At 35.8% G+C, this 18,839-nt stretch overlaps 2 protein-coding genes across 2 annotated transcripts in view; one reads left to right on the top strand and one right to left on the bottom strand.

Moving 5' to 3' along the window:
* The window catches only part of CACNA2D3 (calcium voltage-gated channel auxiliary subunit alpha2delta 3), a 479,329-nt gene that overhangs the window by 71,603 nt on the left and 388,887 nt on the right, over window positions 1–18,839 (bottom strand). The window lies entirely within an intron of this gene.
* Window positions 1,280–9,758, top strand: LRTM1 (leucine rich repeats and transmembrane domains 1). Its single transcript, XM_049826766.1, has 3 exons — window positions 1,280–1,523; window positions 3,001–3,597; window positions 6,541–9,758. Exons 1-3 carry the CDS (start codon window positions 1,517–1,519, stop codon window positions 6,972–6,974), a joined length of 1,038 nt encoding a protein of 345 aa, XP_049682723.1. The 5' UTR covers window positions 1,280–1,516; the 3' UTR covers window positions 6,975–9,758.

Here is an 18,839-nt window from a genome sequence, read left to right as displayed (position 1 = left end):
CTCTCTCCCGCAGGTGAGGGTGGCAGAGATCTAAATACAGACTTTCAGTAACCAAAAGGTACTACGGAGAAGATGGGGTTACTTCTTTCACACGGATGCATGGTGACAAGACAAGAGGTGATGGACGCAAGTTGAATCAAGGAAAACTCTGTCTGTCTGTAAGACAAAATTATTAATGCTGAGAACAGCTACACATCAGAGTAGGCTGCCCAGAGAAGTGATGGAATCTCCCTTGCTGGAAATATCCAAGTCTCAGCTTGACAGGACCCTGGATAACCTCTTGTAAGACCCTGCTTTCAACAGCAGTTTGGACCTGATGACCTCATTTTTCCATTATTCCTTCCATAGCATTGCCTATAGCATATAAAATTTGCCCTGGAAAGTGAGTTTTGTGTGATCTTTTCACAAGCACCTAAAAGCAGAATTTGAACCCAAGAAAGCTATGTTACGTATAAGAATAGGGTTAAAAGCTTTCGATTGTACAACTTCCCTCTCCGTAGGACAGCTAACAGATGGAGTGATCATATGACCTTGAAAGGCTCTACTGTATACCAGATCTCTCATTCCTTTAAACACCTTTGAGTTCCTTCATAGTCACAAGTCATTAATCCTTTTATTGTTGTAGATGGTGCAGTATGAATGAGTTATACTGAAGAAGTAACAAAGAGGCAAGTCAAGGAACCATACGAACACACAAAGTAGAACTTTAATATCATCTGCCCTTTCTTTCCAATATCTTTGAAAAGAAATAAACTAGTTCAGTATTCTTGGTGACCTTACCAGTATGTATGCCCTTTTTATGGAAGGAGTCACCAGTTCTGTGTTCCCATTCAAGAAAAACCTGTCAGCACAATTAATGGATGTCAGATGAAAAAGCTTAGGAGAGCAAACAAGTGCACTGTCAAAACCATGTCATCAACCCACAGGCCTATTCGTAGTGATATTATACACTCCACTGCCTGCAGTCACAGCCCAGGATAATCAGAATCCATGTTCAGAGTCATCTGATCTTGCAAAAATTGACACAGCATAGCTAATAATCCACCAGAATCCAGCAACTATACTGGATTTAAAAAGGCAGCTTTATTTTTGTGCCTTGCATTTGAGGCAGATTAAATAAATCGAGAAGGCAAAGCTATCAGGTCATTATTGGTATGTTACAGCTGTCCAGTTAGAGTTGACAGACACTCTTTGCATGGCCTGTTGACTGATTAAGAGGCAGAGTAAGTCTCTGAGAGTCATAAATGGATGGGGAGGGTTGGGGGGGGGAGAGGGGGAAGTCTGTGATAAAGAAAAAAATCAAAGGCTGATGGAGTAACTCACTAGAAATAGTTCCACTTCTACACAAGCCACAGATACCATCTAAAAAAAAAAAAAAAAAAAAGCAACCCACAGAAAGGAAACTGGATGAGCACGTTACAGATTGGAAGTGGGAATTAGAACAAAGTGTTTGTTACTGTTCTTCACCAGAAAACGGGACTGAATCTTCTGCAAGGTGGAGAATAAGCAAAGCAGAATGCAAGGTGAGATATTGAAGCATTCAGATTAAGAATGAAATTTTTCTGTTCTCTAAACATTTCCTTGCCATGCAGTGTTTATTTTAACTCTACATCGGAAGCTGTGCCTCAGTTTCTGAAGCCAACTGTTGCAGAACAACGTAATGAACTGAAAGCATTGCTTGCCTTGCTTGCAAGAATGCTGAAATCTTTCAAGTGAATTCTACAAGGTAGAATTCAGTATTGCAGAAGATTATGTATAATTTTAATACAAATAGTTTCATTTTTGAGTGAAAATTAATGAGTAGTTTGTGACAAACTGTAGTCTCAAAGTAAAACTTTCATTTATACATTTGTCATATTCAATGTTATTGAATTCAATGTTGTTCATTCAATATTGTTATTCAATGCTATAAACATACACTGTTATTCCTTTAATATGGCATTCCTTGTTACTAATTAATGTTTGTAAGCCTGTAAGCCGTACGTCTTTTAATTTCCAAAGGTTTCAAGTAGTAACTAACTAAAATGTTTTTCATTTTGAAACAGTAAAAATTATTAGAGGCATCTCAAAAACAATGTTAGAAAAGGACCTATCATTCTCATGTTCTTTCGTCAAAGAAAATCTAATTATTCAACATAATCTGGGTTTTTTTATTATTTCATGCTGTGCAGACAAACATAGCTTTAAGCAGCACCTTGTTTTCAAAATAAAATCATTAGAAAGATATGAAAGGTAAAAAATGTTATATTTTCAGGTAAAACTAACCTGAACATCAGGGAGCAGAAGATAATTATAAATACTAAACATTACTAAGTACTCCTGTCAATTCATTTATCTTTTTAACAGCTTCTTGACAAAAGTTTACTGATTGTGTAGCAACTCCTATCTATGGGAAGTACAGCTGGCATTCAGATAAGGGAATTAAAGCAATAAGTATAAACATAGATATTTTAAAGAACAAAGTTACAAAATCTGGATTGCTGAAAAAGTACTGTTTACTTTTTATAGCAATGTCTTTGAAGCTTGGTATTCTTTTGACAGCACATTAACTTAATTCTTTTTAGGTAGTATAATTAGTAAAAACACAGAAAAATAAAAGTTCTACTTGCAATCCTTCTGACACAAGATGGCTCAAAGTTGTTACTACCACAAAAAGAGAAACATGCCAATTTAATAATTTTAGAAACTCCGTCACATTCCCTTCAAACATCACTGCTCTGCTGATGGCAAATCCTCCTGAAATCCATTTGTACTTAAGATAAAGGCATGGGAAGTACTTCATTTTAAGACCATGGAAACACTAACTTCATTCTGCATTATAATAGTACTTCAGTATTATCTGTAACTTACTAATGTATTGTAAAAGAAATGAACTCTCTTTATGCTACCTACATTAATTTTTATTATGGAGCTGTAAATCCTTTGCCCATGTTAATGACCTGTATATCACCAAAAGACAAACATTTTAAACTCATTTTAAATCTTTCACTTGTGATACAGGTAACTGGCTTTTGGGTTTGAGTGTCATCTTGTTAACATGTGCAGCTCATGGATGTCCCGACAAATGCCTATGCTATACAGCTTCAAAGACTGCAGACTGCAAGAACAGAGGATTTACTGAAATCCCTGCCCGTTTACCTCCCGAAATTCAGATACTACAGTTGCAGAATAACCGTATTTGGAGAATCAACCAAAATGCATTCACTGGAACACCGTTGCTCAAAATCTTAGACTTGTCTAATAATTCTCTCTCAAGTTTGACACCAGGCGCTTTCCAAAAACTACGGTACCTACAGGTTCTAAACCTAACCAGAAATTTAATTCATTATATAGAAAACAAGACTTTCAGTTTCCTCCCACACCTAAAAGAACTGGACTTGTCATCCAACAGCATTATACGTTTACCTGAGACTTTTGGAAACAGCACAGGGAATATAACATTGCTGTCTGTGAAGCATAACAAACTTCAGAAAATGGAAAGAGTTCTGCTGGAGTCACTTCCAAATCTGAAAGTGGTTCTTTTCAAAGATAATCCCTGGCAATGTAATTGTAATGTCTTTGGCCTGAAACTGTGGCTGGAGAGCTTTTTATACAGAGGTAAGGAATTCTTCTCATTACATACAACGCTCATGAGAACACTTAACCACCATCTAACTGATCTTCGCTACTATGGCTTAACAATTTACCCCACACCTTAGATCGTCCCCTCAGATAAGCACACTAAAATATATTCTCATGCATAGGTCAGAATACAGGTGCTTTCATAAACACAGGTGGCAAACTAGAATCATAGAACTTTATATTAGCACAAAGAGAAAGAGAGAAAGTATACACACAATCATATAGTATGTACAGATACATTCTGGAAATACATATGTGTAAGTGTGTGTGTGCATATATATATCCATATCTATCTAGCTAGCTATCTAACAAGTATAACTGTGCACATACGCTTGCTTTAATTCTACCAATGTATTTTTGCTAGAACCCAACCTACCATTTAAAGCTTTTTACGTGCTGCTTGAGGGTAAACATCAAGACAGATATTAATACCAATATAACTTTAGAGAACTCAGGCTTCTAATTCCTCTACAAATTATCACTTAGGAGCTCTTTACTATTTTAAGAATACGTTACCTAAAAATGTATGTTACACCTTGGAGAAGTTTAGTCTTGCTTCCTATTTGTTGTCAAACAGAAGAGGTACTAAATTAATCGACAATTTCCTGACAGAAATGTGTAATGCCATCACACGGGAAAAAGTGAATTTTATAAATAAAAGTAGCCTCATATTTTGGCCACACCTGCTTTTAAATATATTACTGAGTCATGCTGCAGAAAAGAGAATATGATTTAATTCTGAAAGGAATTAAGTATGAAAAGAAATTTATTTCTTTCTCCCAGGAGGTATGTTCAGAATCTGAGAATTTGGAACAGCAGGCCAATTTGCTTTTCTTTAAATCAGGCTTTGATGCTTGCATGTGATCGAACTACTGATTTCCATCTCTATGTGGAAGTGACACGGAGCACGTTGCAACCCAGCATATGTGAAGATGGTCCACGTTGCCCGTGATTGAATGGGCTACTGTTTTCAGGCATTAGAAATCTACGGGCCAGCTGGAAAACTGTACTGGCTATGGAGGGACACAATTAATATAGGAGTAGTCTCTGGGTGAGGTAAAGCCACTCCAGAAGCAACCTTTTAGAAAAGACAAAAGGCTAAATTCCTCTCAGAGCCAAAATCTTAATGTTTTGGACTGGTGAAATATTACATTATCCCACGGCTTTAGTTGTATTATGCCGGAACCTACAACGAATTTCAGCAGGGGTCCTGACTTCTCTGTGCAGAAGAATGTAATGATCCAAGATAAACATACCAGATTATCTTAATTACTCTGCCGGCAGCATAAGTATTGTAATTTATTTCAAAACCCAACATTGTTTAGAAATTCAGCGATGCCCTTCCATCTTTCCGAACATTATACAGACTATTTAAATGAAGTGATATGGATTCATTTTAGCAACCAATTCATTTTAGTAACAAGTTTTAAAGGAAGCCCAAACACTCTTCTACATTTATATTTCCCTAAAATTACGTGTGTGAATCACATGAAGAAAAATTAGTTACATTGCACATTAATCTTTCCCATTACTTATATTGTAAACTTATGATAAAATAGTACTGTGGCTCTACAGATATGTCTTGCAAGTCCTAACAAAACAGTGCTAGAGATGAACGTTGTCTGAATTTAAAAGCATTGGTTGTTGTGTCCAATGTAACTCTAAAAGATTTCAGTATTTTTAGCTGAATCCAGCTCAGGCAATTGACTTTTGGTACACACTCATAAACAATTATAGAGAATGCTTCAGTTCAGGTGGGACTCCAGTCTTCTGTTCCAAGCACACATATTTAGTTACTGAAAACCACAGAAGGATTGCAGTTGCAGGATTTGGAGTTTTATCTCTATCCACATTCAAACTAACACATTGGAGGTGTCTGGAACCACACTTTGGGTTTGGGTATTGAAGACCAAGAGACAAGTTGCTATGCTCATATCTGTCTTGGAATGTCATCAACATTTGTGCAGTAGTCTCCAGATGTCAGTTCGGGTCCATCTGTATTCACTACTTTCTCAAAGTCTTTTCAGGATGAAAATTTCTATGCCTGGCTTTAGCTGAAAGGTGGATTCTTTTGGATAGAGAAGAGGAGGAAAACTCAACTAATTTGATTAGTTAATATTTTAAAATATGTAAATGTTGGGTTTGGCCTTGTTGACTCTTTGGCACACTACACCCCTAAAGCCATGGTGTATGGACTAAGCAGAAACCTGAAGCCTACACTCGGTGTGTGTTCCTCTACATGCTGAGGAACAACTGCGTGATTTACCAGGACTGAGGCTTCCTACTTCACTTCCCATTATACTAAAAACATATTTGGGAGAGAGCAGAAGCTGGCCCTAAGCAATCATGAAGTTTACCATTTGAGCAAAGTAATAGATTGACTAATCTAACTCCTTTAGATCTCGCTATATTTTCTCACCATGAGCCTTGCTTTAAAAAATTGCCTTGCTCTATTACAGTTAGCATATGATGTCATAACAATGACTATTTCATGGAATATTTCAACCAAGTGGGAAATCTTGACTATGTATACCGTTTCCATTTCTCTTTATTAAAAAAAAAAAAGTAACGGTATGAATTTGAAGGACTTAACTTGCTGTTAACAAAAATCTCTTTGTTTTCATCTATGACTTAGTTCTTACTTTTATACCACTGTTGTTTTTTACTTTTACATCTATAAAATCATAGATAACGTAAGTCCTGATGAATTGCTTCTTGCAAATACTCTTATGTAACTGTTAAAGTGTAATAATTTCACCATTGATCTAACTGGGAAAAGATCTTACAGATACAGCTATAAATCTTTAAAAGTATAAAGTCAAAGCTGATGATAAATTGACTTCAGGTTTCTGTTAATTTTACATTAAGATAATTCAGAAACCACCAAATGTTAACACCATAAATCTGTGTTTATTTCAGGAGGAATAAGTGATGGCATTATCTGCTCAACGCCAGGGATTCGGAAGGGAAAGGACCTCCTCAAAGTTCCCTATGAGCTGTTTGGGGCATGCCCTCTAACGACAGCTCACGTTCATCTGGCTAGCGTTCACCACCATAGCTTTGAGCACAGAAGTTCTCTGAAGCACGCTCATCACAATGAGCACGGGGAAAACAGCCGTTCGATCTGTGAACCCAAACCAAAGCCAAGGCCTGTTAGTTTGCGTCATGCAATTGCCACTGTAGTAATAACTGGAGTTGTCTGTGGAATTGTGTGTCTAATGATGTTGGCAGCTGCTGTTTATGGTTGTGCCTATGCTGCAATTACTGCTAAATACCACAGAGAACATTTGGCCCCGGTCAGACAGCATGGGACTCTGGAGGAAAAAGAGCCATTTGATAGTTCCTTGGCTTGAGTTACTTCTGCATTTGGTTTCTTGAAAATAAAGCCCTCACTTCAGTTAAAAAGCCTGGAATCTAAATAGGATTGATTTAATAGTCATTACTGCTTTTTCTTTTTTTTTTTTTTCCCCACTTTTTTTTTTTCATAATGTAAATATGTATATCCTTTGGAATATATATTAAGACTTTATGTAGAAGAACATATGTTTATTTATATTTTGGGTATGCATATTCTGAAGCCCCTATTTAATGCTCAGTGTTTGAGATAACGAAATCTTGATGTAGCCACTTTAAAGTATTCCATTCTCCATTACTAGCTCTTGATGTAATATTAGTATAACACGAGTTATAGTGCAGCTACAGTCAGTAGCTGACATGAACATGAGTGAGCTTTCTGCAAAGAAAAACACAAAATAGCTACGAATGACTGACTATATTTTAAGATCTTAGAATACCTGGTATGTATCCAGAAATACAATTCACAGTAGGTTTTAGAACCGGCCAGTCTCTACACTGACACTGATAACTTAAACATGTGTTAAAAACATTTCCAGGTACATTTTTTCCACCTTCCAATCTGCCCTAGAAGCCAACAATTAAACATTATATCCATTATCTAACTTTGAAAATAGGAAGTACCTTGTTAACTATGACATCTAGTCTTTAAATTACTTCGTAGGGAAGAAAGAAGAGAGCTGAGAAAATGCTGAAGAAAGAAGAAATGCTACACTGTTTCAGATACAAGCACTGAAACGAGCATATTTAGCATATATGAAGAGACACTACTCATTATCCTGTGGGCACACATGCTTGGTACAGATATTTACAAAGCTTCTTATTCCCAAATCCACACACAAGTGTTCCATTTTGCAAATACTGACTGCAGATGCAGCCCCCATCACAGTGCTGCCCTTCAGTACAAAGGATAATACAGTTGCGTGTTTACACGTTCTCTCTCGCAGAGAGAACATTCAGCTGAACTCATTCACCCTAACTTTCTGCAGCGCAGTTTTGCTCTCAGATGAAATCAGAGCCAAAAGCATTTGAGTAACATTAAGTTTAGAACAGAAAGAATATTTTGAACACAGAGCAGTATTTTTCAAATAATTCTTAGAAATTATTTTAAGGCAGCCAACAGAGATCAGCAACTCCATCTACCCTTTCCGAGACTAGATAAAATACATCGAGGCTATTTGTGACAGATGTCTAATGTGTTTTCTAAATCTCTCCAGTGACAGTGTTAAAGACCTGTCCAGGTAGCTAATGCAGAAATCAACTATCCTTATAGTCTAAAAGCTTTTCTTAGCATCTCTCCTAAAGCTTTGGTGAAAATCTTTCCAGTTTATTCCATTGGGCAGAAGACCTGAAGACAATGACTGAGTAACAGTCTGCAATAAGGGCAAAAGGAAGCTGTGTCGTGGCATTCAGAGACCTCCACTCTTTCCAACAGATGGATTCCAAGATCAAGTTCTGTAGCTATTCTAATAACAGCCTCAACTGAGTAATGGGCTGTGTGGCAGGAGTCATGTAACCCTTGCTCTTATCTACTTAGTAATAATTGCAACCTAAATATTAAAGCTCATTCCTGCATCTGCAGTTACTTTCATACCCAGAGAAAATTAAGCATCTCAGTCTTAATCTAAATCTAGCAGACACTGAAAACAATCAATTACTGTCTGTCCTCTTTTTTTTTTTTAACTGCTAAGTACTTCATATTATTATTAGGCTCTCTTCATTCGTCTCTGTCCTGAACTAAATAAACCAAGCTGTTTCAAATTTGCCTGTAAGGCCACATTCTCTAAACTTTTTCTTTTTCCTGCATTCCCTGGAACCTTCTTAGTTCTTCTGCATGTTGTTTAAAATGTGGTACCCTAAATTGGGCACATTACTTCAGCTGAGACATCATCAGTACAGAATTTTTAGAATATTTATATTCAAGCTCTTTAAATCTGATCTCTTGATGATGTATCTCAGAAGCAAGTTTGCTTTTTTTTCTTTCAAATATTCAGTAAAACTTAATGAATAATCTGTTTCCAGAGCTAAGTCATTTGAGTGTGTAGATCTACATTTTCTACTCCTTTATCCATTTATTGCAATAACATTTTACAAAGCAAAACATGGTTTTTTTCAGATAGAGAAGACTGAAGTAATACAAGATAGGATCTTATTGCCCACAGACCAAAAAATGAGTTCAGGGCCATGCCAAATCAGTGCTTCTCTATGGTGACAACCTAAAATAAGCACGCTTGCACTCAAACTGCAGATCCTAAGATGAAAGCTAATAAACCTCTGACCTCCAGAAAGAGATTTCACCCACAGTGTTTCTAATAGGCTCAGATACAGCAATGCAGTTTCCATCACAAATAAGTTCACACTTCTGATATCTCTGAGCAAAGGAAAAACAAGAACTGACTTCATATTTCCTAGTCAGGAATAACCAGAACATCTTCCTAGTCCCTAAAAAAGAGTCTTATCAACAAAACCCTTTCAGGCTTTCGTTTCTGTAAGACAGTAAAAAAAAAAAAAAAAAAAAAAAAAAACAAGAAAAAAAGAAAAAAAAAAAAGAAATGTGAGGAGGAGTCAATGAAGGTCACAACAACACTTAAAGAAACTTTTTCCAAGTCACATTTAAGATGTTTTGGGGATTTTCATACGCACATAAGGCTGTAAATTGATACGGAGTTCTGCCAAAAAGCAGTCCTTCATATTTCCATTAGTTCACTCTGCTATGGGAGCAAGGCAAGCCAATCCATGAAAATCTGATTTATACTTCTAACTTGCTGTTTGCTAAAGAAAGGGGGGGGGGGGGGGGGGGGGGAGGGGAACCAGCAAAAATCCCAGCAAAAATTCCCAGAGAAATTTTTCATTTAAGGTTTATAAGACTATATATAATATTTACAAATGTGTTTGCAATTAACAAATTCCAGTTACTTATGATGATAAGCTAATAGTAGACATTCAATAGATAAGAGTATTGATTCAATTGCTTAAATTAATAAATGCAAATTTATTATTTTTTTTTCAGTAGAGGAAACAGAACATTTGACTACTGAAAAAGAGATAAAAGGCACAATTTATTGTGCATAACAATTATTGACTACAACAAGTAAAAGACTGGATCTAGGGATTCCCCACAGAACTGCCCTTAATTTATAAAGCTTAGCAATGGACATCTGCCACTGAAATAAGTTGTCTGCACGGATTTATTTTTCAGATAAAGGTTCCTGAGAAAGCTTTGTTGTTTTTCCAGCAATCTCATGAGAGGTATTATAATGAGCACAGTATTTTTTTTCTAACCTCTGTGAAAAACACTCTTACTCCCAAAGTCAGCAAAATATCAGGACACACTACTCTGCAAGGTATTTGCAAAGAGAGAGAAAGTACACATATTGTTGTACTCCTGTCTTTCATATAAAGGCTCACCATATTAGTTTTCAGAAAAAGAGGCTTTCTAAAATTTCAATTTAGAACAGAGATTAAGTACAATATGCCAATGTTCTTTACAGAAAATGTCTTTAGTACCTACATTGAAAGAAACAAAGCTTAAAATGAAACATACTTTCTTGCCATATGTATCTTTCCATCCAGAGCTTGCAAAAATTCAATCAAAATTGAGCTTCATTATTCCCTAGTAATACAACATCCAGACAAAATCAGGATCCCTCTTGTTAAAGATCAAAGTAGAACTTTTAGTGACATTATATATAGCTTATCTATCATTAATAACATTAACAGAAAAATACCAACTGTTGGCTACTAATAACCATCTATCTTGCTGGCCAGAAGACAAAGACACAGGGGCTTTAGTTAAGCATCCAGAAAGTATGCCTGCTTTTACAACTTTGATCTTTGAACATGGGTGAAAGTGGCGTAGTAATAATAATCATAAGAGAGTCTTGGCACTTTCTGGGTTTATATTACCTGAAACGTGACTGTATGCTCCCCAGATGAGACAGGCAGCAACATCCATCATCTGGAAGTGGCAGTAAGCCCACCACCAGCAAGAAGGAGTAGGAAGTAGAAACACATAATAAACAAACCAACAACTATGTATTTCATAACTATCTCCAATGAAAGCTGCGGTTGCTCCCTCTTACTGATTACAGAGGGATCCTCCAATGGTTCAGGGCTATGTACACTATATGTTGAACTTTTTGCATAAGGCTGCCATCCTCATTTCAAGACACAACAAGCACATGAGAACATACTGTTAACATTTGGAAACATACCCTACTGGGGGAAAAATAAATGAGTTAGTCCGCAGTACTTAAACTGGTATTAATGTCTTCATGTACTATGTAATTGCAGCTTCATACTTGCACAGCATTATTTGACATTTTCAAAAAGACCTGACAGTTTATCTGCTGCCTTGTTCTGCAATCAGGGATTTATATTGCCAGAAGCAGAATTATTTGGCAAAATGCCCCTAGAATCTGATTGCTATTAGATCACAAGGATCTTCCTCCTACCCAAATTACATAGTACTAAAACCCAACCAACCAACCAAAAAATCCCAACAGCAAAGTAGAAATACAGAAGCAAAGAGCAGAATGCTCTATGCAATTTACTATACATGTCTATACTATAGATGTTGGGATACTGTTCTAATTAATCCATCAGAGCCCCAGATTCTCTGAGAAAAGTGGTGAGGAAAGCCCAAGAAGTAAAGAGGGGTTAAATTCTGAAGCCAACACTAGCAGAGAACTATCTTAAAAGCCCTGTTATTCAATTATTCCACACACTAATTCTGTATGGTAAAATGAATTGAGAACAAATACAAATGAATACAAATGTGTGAATGGTTGTGAATACGCCATCTAACTTCAGATTCCCTGTTCAGTCAATGGAGAGAGGCAGGATTTTACCCCACGTTCTGAAGCATTCTGTGGAGGAGCTTACCTCTCCCCATGCATTACCTATAAACTATGTTTCCCAAGTCATGGCTCCTAACCTGAGTCTGTTAGTCGTTTAATGTTAGACTGTACAAATACACATTTCAATTTTCCTGAAACTGAAAACATTAGTCTATATACTAACATTAGATTTATGAATACAAAGATAATATTCAAAATGAACAAGAAACTCTGGAAAAACATAAACCAGTGGTTTTCCACCAACGCATGAAAAGCATTTTGAGGGATTTACTAAATGCTACTGCTGAATATAATCTTCTGTGGCTTATAATGTGGAGTAGAGATTAAGTAAATCACTGTCTTGCCTGACAAGGAAAACATCTATTTTAAAACACTTCAGAATTTGGTTGGTGTGTCAGTATGATGACATATTCATTTTCCCTTAGGCCTTCATAATAAAATGCAATTTTATAGATGGTATCATAAATTTTAAGGACTGTGTATGACAGTGACATTTGCTTGAATGTTTTTAATAATATAGTAATACGAAAGCAATACATGTGAGAAAAAAAGGAAGAAAAAAGTATAAGCAGTACAGAGCAGCTATATTTACTCTATGTGCTATTGTAACAATAGCAGATTTAACTATTTCTGAAACATTTACAATATCTGTCACTCCTAGAAATATTAGTAGTTCAAACTACTTTTGATGAAATTATTGGGAGTCACTTTTTCAAAGCATGTTCTAGAATCTTGTTTAAAGAGATGTGCACGCAAACTCCATTTGAATTCGCTCACCCCCCCGCCCCCGAATGAAGTTGCATACACACAATTATTAGCACACACACAAAAAAAAAAAAAAAGAAAAAAGAAAAGGATGAAGAACATAATTTTTGTGTTGTAATGGCATTTATTTTCAGATACAATATGCACATTTTCCTCCATGAAATTATAAAAGAATCTTCCTTACTTAAAGCCTAGATCACCAGAAGCCTCAGTTACTGGAAAACTGGTATATTCACAAATTTTCCTTTCAAATTGCTGTTCTGTAGAGGCTGATTCATACAGGAAGATTAAAAAACTGAAGTATGACCAGCCTCAATAAGACAGATTTGTATTTTAAAAGTAATATGAGGTATTGGATCTTTCCTGTTTTCAAGGCACAGTTTGAAATATCTTAAACAGCAGGATCATCAGGGTCACTTTCCTCTGGCCAGAATAGAGGCATTCAATATTGCACGCTCTTTTTAACAAATTAGTGATTAAATGAAATCTTTACCATATCTTCTTTAGATTATGAATGGGAAACAAAAAGGAGAACCTAAATCTTCAAATTGTGTCATTCAAAGTACCTAAGGGCTTTTAGCATCTTGACTAGGAATATTTAACAAGGAATAACTGAATTTATTGTTATACTAGTGTTTGTCCTTAAAATCATATAAAAAGGAGAACAATGAAGGTGATGGATGAGGACACTTGCAAAAAAAAAATATCTCTAACCAGGGTTTGGAGAAAAAAACTTGAACTTGCATATGGGCTGGTTACAAAAATAAAGGATCAACTTTGAGAAGTTAAATACTGGAAAGGGAAAAGATCCTGGCTTTACTTGGGACAGTTTGTTTGCCGGTATAAAACATAATATTCCTTGTTTGCATAATAAAGATTTTTACTAAAAGCATTTAAAATCAAACTGTTAGGGAATACAAGAGAAGTAGGCTGCCTTTTCTTCAGATTCACTAAGACCTCCTACATCTGACTACAAAGGCCTGCTTATTATATTTTAAAAATATATTTTAGTGAATATTTAAATATAAATAATATATACATAAAATAACACTTAACCATGATCTACATCTACTATGGACTTAAATGCACCTGCCATGCATGTAAGGACAGATTCCCTGGAACCTTCCATGTCACATACCTATATGAAGACAAGACACAATGTAAAGATAAGAATCATGAGTGGCAGCAAGTATCTCCTATTTTCTTTTAGGCTTTTACTGCTTGGCAGCAGAAAATAATGGCTGTGAGAAAAATTTGGCCATCCTTAATGATTCTGAAATTAACAGTAAATCTATTCTCTTGAAAGGACTACATACAAAGTATAACTATTATTCAACACGTCTATGAATGGCAGAATCTGACCCTTATGGGTCTAGTATTCTCACAAGAGCTATAGACTTTTTGGTAACCTTTGCCGCAGAAGATTCTGAGAGTGCCTGATCTTCAGGCCATCTGTATGAGGAATGCTTAATACACAGAAGAAAAACAAAAACACTAATCAAGAAGCTTGCAACTGTGAAGAAAAACAGGGTTCCTTCTGCACTCATTTTTCCTCTTCTGTCCAAACAGGAATTACTGCAATCATTCTTTTTATGTAGCTTCAGCAGAAAAGAATGAGTCAGGCTAGATTCTCAGAGCTATGGCAACGCTTGAATGCACATCCCAGGCAATCATTCTTCTTTGATAGAAAATGACTGTAAAGATGCCTGTACATAAGAACAACACGGATTTCTTTTCTTTCCAGAATTACGTTAAGAGAAATCTTCAGATTACTGGAGTACTTTCATTTCTCTCTTATTTAGCCACACTGAGCTTCCATTAATCTACTATTCCAGTTAAGTTGACATAGAGCAATGAGGGCTTGCTTCTTTTCAGAAACTACAGGTCTGACTGTATTGGTAAAGCTTTTTATGTTTTTAAAACGAACAAATTAAAATATTACTTGATTTAGATTGAGAGACCATTAAAAAGCATGTGTGCAGGGAGGAATCACTTAGTGTTTTCTATGTCCTAATTTCAACTTCGATAAAGAGGAAGTCCAATACAAAACTGATCATATATAAAGCATTTTGGCAGCAAATAAATACGAAACCGCTTTAGATATTCCTTCCTCGTACTTTGGTATCATAGAAACAAAACTCCTTTGCAATTCTACGTTTTTATCGATAGGTGGCAACAGTAATAAAAAACCCACCTGTTTTTCTTATCTAGTTATTATATCTAGTTATATCTAATAATTCTAAACCATTTTCTGCTGCAACCTTTCCACCGTGGAAAGAACATGCTGATGACATTCAAACTAGGTTTCGGAGTAGGACCATCTTTTTATATGCTCATTTTTCAAATCTATGTATTTAGGTCCTTTGCAACCGACAGCATGGCCATTTGTTAAAATGACAGGACTGATATACAGACACTCAGTAATCTTATTAATCTTTAAGAAGACTCATGTTCACATGGTATCATACTGCTGTTCTCTGTCCTGCATACTAGAAATGCAGGCACATTTCACGGTCTTTCTGTGACAAATGTGCATACCTCTTTGCAACATGGACCTGGTTTCAGAGAAAGATAGAACACTTTTTTTTTCCTTTTTTTTTTTTAATGTTTGTTTTTTGGGTTTTAATTTGTTTTGTTTTGCTGTGAGGGTGGTCAAACCCTGGAAGAGGTTTCCCCGCGAGGGTGCGGCCTCTCCATCTGTGGAGACATTCAAGATCTGACCGGACCTCTAGCTCAAGTTTCTGCTCAAGATCTGGTCCGCTGGGATTGGACTAGATAATCTCAAGAGGTCAATTCCAACCTCAACCATTTATGTATATAACTAGTCTGCACAAAAACAGGCACAAAAGAATTACGGAAAATTTGTACTTAATTTCAGAATTTTTAAGCAGCCTTGCATTAAACAAAAACGGACTACTTCTCCTCATCTCCTTCAAACTCTAAATTTCAAATGACTATGAGACTAAAGACTGTGCCTGTGTATGATTTAATCCTTCATTCTTCTGACTAGGTGTCCAGAGCTTTTTACTAAGCACTGCTATGGACTTTTTCAATGAGGCTTGAAAATCGAGGTTCTGCTTGCTCTATGAAGAAAAGTTAAGAGAACTTGACAATTTTCATCAGACATTTTCTTCAGTGTTCTTTAATAAATTTTTGCCCTAAGAAGATTATGTCAGTTCTATTATCTTTAATTAAACATCCTGAGGGGCTAATTTTCATGTTTTCTGTGAACAGCAATGGCCTCTTTCAACACAAAGGGCTTTTAAGGTCCTATATTGTACTGTAGCTTTTGAGCTAAAAAGCATCTAATAGGGAAGTACGTCTATGAAGGTCCATGTATTCTCTCAACTCTCTTAAAATCTCAAGAGAGAAACATTTTTCATTTTTTAGAGCCTACTTTACTCCATGACAACTTTCATTTGCTTGCTTCTGTCCCCATCTCTTGCCCAGAACTGTCTAGGTGAGCAGTATCTTTGAAAATTTATTTTAACAAATTCAGAAGGATGAAACCCTCGCATTTCTCCCAAAAACAGAAATAAAAAGAAACGTGTGCATAACATATACAAATCCTATGCCACATTTATCCAGATGCCCATATATACACTACTTGAAGGTAGAGATTCAAATAAAGGACCTGAAATGAGTTCACTTGTCATGCAGTATCAAATACAAGACTATAACGCTGAATTCTATGAACAGTTAGTGTGAAATGTACTGCCTTTCACGTGAGCATCAGAAAACATAATTCGGTATTAATTTGCCTCATTTTTCATAGCTAGATTACTACCTAAATTCAGATATCCTATATTGACTGGCTTCATCCTGGTCACCAAAATTAATACTGATCTTACATGGACCTCATGGAATTTCAAGACTAGGGTGATTCTACAATTTTTAGACCATGTTGAGAAAAATAAAAAAATAAAATTCTACCATCTTTTTTCTCCTGCACATTGTAATATAGAGAGTTTGAAAAAAACTCACATTTCAATGTAAACTTGATATAGGAGACATGGTCAGAGAACACCAAAACAAAGCAATTTTGAGCATAAATGTATTTAAATCTAAAAAACCCCTGCATTCAGTACTATTTCCCTTTCTCTCCTGTGAATAAACTGAACTCGGTATAAACAGGAACAAATATGATGCTACTACACTTATATATTAAAGACTTATCGCCTTCTTACATACTTTCTATAGAAAATTGCATTCATTTAAGTAAAAAAAAAAAATCACAATCTCAATTGAAAGAGGCAGGAGGGATTTTAAAAACAAATTACATGTTTTTTTGCCAATAAGCAAACACATTTTGACAGTGAACTGGTATTAGTAGGTACAGATAGTGAAACAGCAGCAGTGACAGTCAATTTCTCTGTAGTAAGAGTCGGGAGACTCATTGATTTTAGGATTTTCTGCCTATATTAAAGAGTTGAGTCTTCCCTACTTGCAATAAACCTTAGTGTAGATTTGCATTTAAAGTCTGTTATAACTGATATTTTTCCACAAAAACAGAATAAAAAAATAAAGTTATACAAAGAAAATAGAAGAGACTGCAGATTTTGTAGAAAGAGTTGGTTTTGTTCCTTTTTTCCCCCTTGTGGACAGGTCTAACTCAGGTTTCCATTTTATAGTAATGTTCTAGTTTCTCTCTGCCAGTTTTAAACTCGTGTAGCGATCTGTAATAAACAACATTCTGGCACAGCTTTATTTTCAGTCAAATCCCTCTAGGGAACAGAGTGATTTTACATGAAATGTGTATCCCATCCTGCTGCTTTCTGTAATTCACTCAGACCAAATGGGGATGAGGAATACTTACTTCACACAAATTAAAATGAGACATTTTGGCCAAATTTAAACTTCGATGTAGGTATTTGAAAATGTTACCCATAATCCTACTTTAGTCTCCCAAGTCTGCCTAATAAAAACTGCAAACTTCTCCCTTTTACCACTGCTCCAGTTTCTGCCTCCAAATCCATTTTGCTTAAAACAGAATATTGCCAACCTTATAATAAAACCTAAAAATTGAACTAGATGCTGGGTACTCTGTTGAAAGTTTTCTGATGGAAAAAGTAGGACTGATAAGTTGCATTTATGACCTCCAACTTAAAGAGGACAAGAGTAATGCATATACTTGTTTGTCTCTGAATGGCTGTAGCTGGCTGAGTGATACTTTCATGGAAAATAGTTTGTACAGATCCAAAGAAGCCACCCTACCCCTTCCCCCCACCCCCCCCCCCCCAAAAAAAAAACCAACCCACAACAACAACAACAAAAACCAAAACAAAACCAAACAACCCGAAAGCATGCAACCTCTTGTGAGGGAAGGGAAAAATATTCAAAGCAAATTCTTAAAAAATGCTTCATGCTGAAAAAAATATTTAGTGCACAGTTTCTAAAGTTTACAGAAATAAAAGTAAAAAACCACTGATGTGCTTCAGAATGTAAACATACTGCTCATATATTTCATGGCATTATGCATTTACAGATATCATGGAAATCTTTTACATGCTTTGGTATTAAAAAGCTTTAAAGACCCTGTCTTTATTTTAGACAGAAAGTATGGGACCCAAGTAGTTTTGAATGTTCAATATTAAACATAATTATTAGGGAAATGGAAGCAACATCTGCCTCTCTCTTTTACAATTACTACAAAAAAAAATGCCAAAGCTTGTTGACACGGTATTAGAGTTCATTATATGCAATACCTCCTCGAAGTCAACACTAAAGTGCAAACACTAATGAGAAAAGAATAAATTTTAGGATGCCTATTAACCCTACACATTTTACAGATGATGGTAAACTGCACGATGAGCCTTTTGCTAACTCCAAACAATGGAGCATTCTAGAAATAACACATCAACCTTCTTCACTGTACAGTGAAAAGCCTGAATTACATCTTCAGCAATTTGCAGATATTTGCACTGACATTAGTTTATAAATGCTGGTTCATGCTTTAACAAGAGTATGAAGTCATAATTAGGATTTCCTGTTACATTATGGAAGAGTTCAACAAGTTGTGGAGAACGTTTTCACGCAAACCGGAGTCAGAAGGGTGCTTTCCTACTGACCTTATAAAATCTATTATCAGTGGAGATATTCTGTGTTTGAGGAAACAGATTAGAGATTTCTCAATTACCTGGCACACTCTTGCTCTTTCAGGATTGTATTCACTGTATCTTACTGCATTTTAAATCATTCTCTAAATATGAGAAAAATAGGATGGTTCTTGTTTTGTATGGT

Source organism: Accipiter gentilis, chromosome 23 (assembly GCF_929443795.1).
Source record: "Accipiter gentilis chromosome 23, bAccGen1.1, whole genome shotgun sequence".
Classification (NCBI taxonomy): Eukaryota; Metazoa; Chordata; class Aves; order Accipitriformes; family Accipitridae; genus Astur; species Astur gentilis.
Note: the sequence above shows the minus strand (reverse complement) of the source record. Positions and strands in the feature narration are given on the sequence as shown.

Bases quoted from the DNA above. Each gene is read 5' to 3' on its own strand.
- LRTM1 (XM_049826766.1), top strand. The intron at 3,598-6,540 runs GTAAGGAATTCT...TGTTTATTTCAG, and splicing joins GGAGAGCTTTTTATACAGAG to GAGGAATAAGTGATGGCATT.